Source organism: Tasmannia lanceolata, unplaced genomic scaffold (genome assembly GCF_043159265.1).
Source record: "Tasmannia lanceolata isolate RefF3 unplaced genomic scaffold, GAP_Taslan_0.1 ptg000024l, whole genome shotgun sequence".
In the NCBI taxonomy this organism is placed as follows: Eukaryota; Viridiplantae; Streptophyta; class Magnoliopsida; order Canellales; family Winteraceae; genus Tasmannia; species Tasmannia lanceolata.
Window position 1 is genome coordinate 11,693,138 of NW_027518701.1, and position 5,715 is coordinate 11,698,852.

The 5,715-nt window shown below is 38.0% G+C and overlaps 1 protein-coding gene across 1 annotated transcript; it reads left to right on the forward strand.

Moving 5' to 3' along the window:
* The first annotated feature begins 241 nt into the window (after positions 1-241).
* Positions 242-3,679, forward strand: LOC143857367 (aquaporin PIP1-3). Its single transcript, XM_077367795.1, has 4 exons — positions 242-710; positions 2,013-2,308; positions 3,140-3,280; positions 3,410-3,679. Exons 1-4 carry the CDS (start codon positions 383-385, stop codon positions 3,503-3,505), a joined length of 861 nt encoding a protein of 286 aa, XP_077223910.1. The 5' UTR covers positions 242-382; the 3' UTR covers positions 3,506-3,679.
* The last annotated feature ends 2,036 nt before the right edge of the window (positions 3,680-5,715 follow it).

Genomic DNA, 5,715 nt, shown 5'->3' on the forward strand with positions numbered 1-5,715 from the left:
AAATGCTTTCTGCGATCAATCCCCTCTGAATATTTGGTGTAAAGCAAAAGCAAAGAAAACCCAATAAAGAAAGGAGAAAAAAAAAGCAAACAGATCTGTCACAGATAAGAATAAGCCATCATACCAAGATCGTGTCAGTATCTTTTTGCTCTTTCCAGAACAATTGTCATTAATCTCCACACAAAACCAACTTTAACGTTTCAAATTTGGGTGCAGGGAAGATAAAGACCATTAAAAAAGTTATAATAAAGTAATAAACACTTTAAAAATAAACAAAACCCATTAGCTTTTCTCCCCTCTATGCCTATAAAACCCCACCATTCACAGCTTTTCCTTGGAGGGTTGTTTTGCATTCGAACTTTGAGCTAGAAGGCTAATAGAGATGGAGGGGAAAGAGGAGGATGTCAAACTTGGAGCAAACAAGTTTTCTGAAAGACAACCAATTGGAACATCTGCACAGACAGATAAAGACTACAAAGAGCCTCCACCAGCTCCACTTTTTGAGCCAGGGGAAGTGAAATCATGGTCTTTTTGGAGGGCTGGGATTGCAGAGTTCATGGCTAGTTTTCTTTTCTTATACATCACAGTATTGACTGTCATGGGTGTGAACAGATCTCCAAACAAGTGTGCTAGTGTGGGTATTCAGGGGATTGCATGGGCTTTTGGTGGAATGATCTTTGCCCTGGTTTACTGCACTGCAGGGATTTCAGGTGAGCAAGCTGGATTTTCTTGTTACTTTCGAATACCATTTTTTATTTTTATTTTTGCATGTGTTTTTGTGTGTGTGTGTGTGTTTAGACAGGTTTATTCTCTGTTCTTAACCACACCCTTTATCCTAACATCTGATTGTTTGTTGCATGCTAGGAATTGGATGGTTTTCCTGAGTGTTTTTTTTTTCTTGGTGCTTCAAGCCTAGTTTTTGTCAGATTTATGGTGAGGATATGGGTTTATATAGTTTGTACATTATTTTATCTTTCTGATTTTTTTGAACCGGATCTTTCTTACTTGTTTTTTAAGAATATTTTTTTTTGCTTGTGGTATGGTTTGTATTTCTTGTTTTTTACTTGGCATTTGTTCGAAGGGAAATGTTATCAGCGCTACTGTATTCTGCTGATGGCACTCCTCACTTTATAAGAAGTACGGTATGGCCCTCACCGTAGGATGATCCAAAATGTCCATTAGATGGGTCACACTCAAAATAGGTTGTGCCCCAAAAATTATTTCCATATGTTGATCCTAACACTCCGATCTATAGTGGGTTAGGATCATTCAGTCCCTCTACAGATCGGAGGGTTAGGATCAACCAATGGACACAATTTTTGGGGTACAACCTATTTAGGGTGTGACGCATCTAATGGACGGTTTGGATCATCCTATGGTGCGGGCTATACTATACTTTAATAAAGTGAGGAGTGTGATCATCAAAATACAGTTAGGGCTGATAACATTTCCTTTGTTCGACTTCTTTTTTCTTTTTTCTGCTTTTATTTTTCTTTCTCTGGCCTTTTTCTTTCACTTCTGTTGTATGCTTTCCATCCTATTTATTCTATTATCATTTATTATCTCTTAGAAAAAAAGGTTAAAGCGACAATTTTTTCTCTCTTAATTTTCGTTAATTTAGGATTAGAGCTAAGTTTTTTTTTATTTATATTTTTTAAGGTTAGCTTAATTCCTCACTTATAAGCCTTACTATTTTTATTTATTTTACAGCTACTGATATTGGCACTACCATGTTTTAATAATTGCACAAAATGAGCTTGTCTTTTCCTTTTAATTGGCTTTTGGGGCTTTTGGGAACTGTAATAACTTTTGACAGCTGTTTAAATAATATATGACAATATGAGTTAGTACGATTATCAAAACATGGTGCCAATATCAGTAGCCTTATTTTACTGGTGATTTTTCTGGTTATATGTTACCCTTGATATTGGCTTCTCAACATTTTTTCAATTCTTGTTAGTTTCTGGTGGTGGGTTTTGATCTTTTCTGAATAATTTATGGTGTTTGGGTAGGTGGTCATATCAACCCTGCTGTGACCTTTGGTCTCTTACTAGCTAGGAAGCTGTCCTTGACAAGGGCAGTTTTCTACATGGTGATGCAATGTTTGGGTGCAATCTGTGGGGCTGGTGTTGTGAAGGGCTTCCAGAAGCATCCTTATGAGATGTTGGGTGGAGGAGCAAATGTTGTGAACCATGGTTACACCAAGGGAGATGGTTTGGGTGCCGAGATTGTGGGCACCTTTGTTCTTGTTTACACTGTCTTCTCTGCAACTGATGCCAAGAGGAATGCCAGAGATTCTCATGTGCCTGTAAGTTTTCTGATTTTTCAGTTATCCTTCATCTGGTGTATAAAATGGCTCAAAGGTAATGAATGATGTTTGGTTATTAGGTCCTTTTATTTTGCAGTGATATTTTATTAGATTCCTTATGTTGAAGTCTGCGTCTGGTAATAGTGAGATTTCAGTGATTCCTTCATCTAATATATAAAGGGGCTTAGAGGTTCTAATATGTGTGGCTATGAAGTCCTTGCAATTTCCAAGGAATTTTGGTTCTGGTATTCTGCAAGTGATTTTTGGGTCTCGAAGGCTTAGATGGTTCTACTTGGGACTTTAATGTTCTGCTTGGTTTTTGGGTTGGTGGTCTTGAATAGCTGGTTTGGTGTTCTTTGTTCGGTTCTGTGTAACATCTCTTTCAGGGCTTCTGTTCATGGGTTTTTCAAGTGTCTTCTGGTTTTGGTTTTGGGTTATTTGTTTCTTTGCTTAGGATTTAGGGATGTGTCAATATCAGATTCCAAATGTGTGTTACAAAATCTTTCACCCTTTTCACTTTCCAGCTAACTTGTGCTATCCCCACTTACCTAACCTTCATCATTTAGGCCCTGTCAAGATTGCAAGAAAAATATTTCTTGTGGAAAAAGCTTTCCTTGGAATTCTTGAGGAAAAATATTTCTTTAGGGTTAAGTTAAAGGTCCATGTAAATAAAACTTGTACTGGGGTGGTTCAAGTTACTTTGTGTTTCTTATGTAATCAAAGTATCAAACAAAGGAAAATCAGGAAAAGTTGGAAAAGTTTTTTCTTTTTCAACCCTTTCAAGAAAATTCCTGCAATCCAAACAGGGCCATTTTTTTACTCCTTTGACAGATCCTTGCTCCTCTGCCTATTGGATTTGCTGTGTTCCTGGTTCATTTGGCCACAATTCCCATCACTGGAACTGGCATCAACCCTGCTAGAAGCCTTGGAGCTGCCATCATCTACAACAAAGACCATGCATGGGATGACCATGTAAGTAAAAATTCTCTTCCTTTATTTTCCAAGGAGAAAATCTGTTTCTTTTCTTATTTTTCTTGATAAATATATGCTTATATAATACTAATAATTTCTTTTCTATCTAATTTTTTTCTGATGGGTCAGTGGATATTCTGGGTGGGTCCCTTCATTGGTGCTGCACTTGCTGCTGTCTACCACCAGATCATTATCAGGGCTATCCCATTTAAGTCCAGGGCCTAACTGTCATCATAATCAACTATCATGGTGTCGTTCTCGTTTTCTTTTATCTTCTTGTAATAATTTCCCTTCTGGTTTTCTCTTGGAGTTTGGTATTTGTCTATTGTTATGTGTGTAAATTAAGTTATGCTGTCTTAGTTTGATGCAGCTTGGAAAGATAAATTCTTCTTCTCCACACTTTCATTTCTATTGATTTGTTTTTGGTACTTTATTACGAGAGAGAGAGAGAGAGAGAGAGAGAGAGAGAGAGAGAGAGAGAGAGAGAGAGAGAGAGAGAGAGACCTACTCCCAACATGCTTTCATTCTACTATAAAAGTTTGCATTGTAGTTTTGAGAAAAAAAAAAAATAGCTTATCTTGGGCTTTGTCTGGGTTGCATGTAAAACATTTCTCATGGAAATTTTTTCCTAGGAAATTTTTTCTTTCAATATTTATGAGGAAAATGAAATGATTATGGTTAACTTATCATCATCAATTAAAGGTCCCTCTAAATAAAAACCGAATAGGGTATGGGTAAGAAAAAGTTAGAAATTTTAGAATTATTCTCCTCAAACTATTCCAAAAAATTCTTGCAATCCAAACAGGGCTTTAGTGGGGCTCTAAACCAGGCTTGATGGATCAAGGGAGGCTTCGGATCATCTGATCAAGGATCTTGAAGGAATCTGGACAGATTTATGGTTGTTGTTTGGATCAATGGGTCTAATCTACTTCGAATGGACATTTCAAGAGAAGATAAAGGTGTAAATCTTGGATTAGGACATTCATTCAACATCTGAATTTATTATTTTATTGATTTAGTATGCCATGATGACATACCAATAGATCTATTCAAAATAAATTAATCTAAACTATGCAATTAGTCTAGAATACAAAAGAGATTTGGAACTTATCTCGATTCGCCATGATGGATTTTCTACTAACTCTGGATAACCTGATCTCTAATAGGGTTGACTGCCCAGAATTCGATTGGGACTAGACTTATGAAAATTCCTCTTAACTCATCCATTGATCATCTCCTCCATGAGTAAACTTGGGATCTGATTCTTGAAACTCATCCCTACTCTGATATCCGAGACATTATAAGGACCGGCTTGTTCATCCCTGGTACAGTCGACACTCCTATCTGGAAACCCTCTCCGAATGGTCTGTTTTCCTTCAAGAGTGCTTGGAATTCTGTCAGATCTCATGAACAAAACCTCCATGGACCAAGACCATCGGGTGTAAAGGTCACATTCCGAGATACTCCTTCACTGCTTGGCACGCCATCATCAACAGACTCAGCATCATTGACAGATGCATCATTGACAGATTGTGGTTCCTGCCTCAGAACAAAGACTCTCGATGCCTTTTGTGTCACTCGGACCCAAAATCAGTAAACCATTTATTCTTCTCTTGTTCCTTCTCTTGTTGGATATGGAGATCCATCCTGTGGGGGTTCAATAGTAGAAGGAAACCCAAAAAGTGTTTAGTCGATGAAGAGCATGATAGGCACTTGACCTATCAGATGGCAATTACCCCAGAGAGAGAGAGAGAGGGAAAGGGTGTCCTCTTGGTAACCAGATTTTCAGAAAATTGCAGAGATGTCTTTATTCAATCAATTATGAGAATAAATACAAATTTACTTTCCTCCCTCCATCTTGAGAAAGATGGCAAGTTTCCCATAATTACTACTAAATAAGAAAGTAAATTAACTAGGCAACTTAGGCTAAAACATAAAGGAAACAAATTCAAAACACAAAATATGCATAAGAAAGGAAATCAAATCTCCAAATCAATGAGGAATGTTGCCATATGTGTAACATTGCCGCCCCCTAAGCTCAGCCATGTCCTCATGGCGTGAAGGAAGGAAAACGCTGACGAAGAGTATGCCATAATTCCCATGTAGCATCCTCATGTGGCAAGCCACGCCATTTGATCAATAACTCTGTGACTGCCTGATTTTTGTGCTTGATCAATCGACGGTCCAAGACCTCTTCGGGTTCTGGATGTAAGTAACCATCGTCAGTGAGCGGTGGCAACTCGGAGTGCAGTGGAACCGAAGGACCCAATTGCTTCTTCAAACAAGAGACATGAAAGACTGGGTGGATACAAGAGGTAGGAGGAAGAGCCAGCTTGTATGTGACTGGTTTGGCGATATGGTTGTAACCGAAGGAAGACCCAATCTCCAACTGAAAATTCACGTTCAGTGCGATTTTTGTCAGCTTGCATTTTCAT

Bases quoted from the DNA above. Each gene is read 5' to 3' on its own strand.
- LOC143857367 (XM_077367795.1), top strand. From the start codon at position 383: ATGGAGGGGAAAGAGGAGGATGTCAAACTTGGAGCAAACAAGTTTTCT. The intron at 2,309-3,139 runs GTAAGTTTTCTG...CTCCTTTGACAG, and splicing joins CCAGAGATTCTCATGTGCCT to ATCCTTGCTCCTCTGCCTAT. The intron at 3,281-3,409 runs GTAAGTAAAAAT...CTGATGGGTCAG, and splicing joins ACCATGCATGGGATGACCAT to TGGATATTCTGGGTGGGTCC.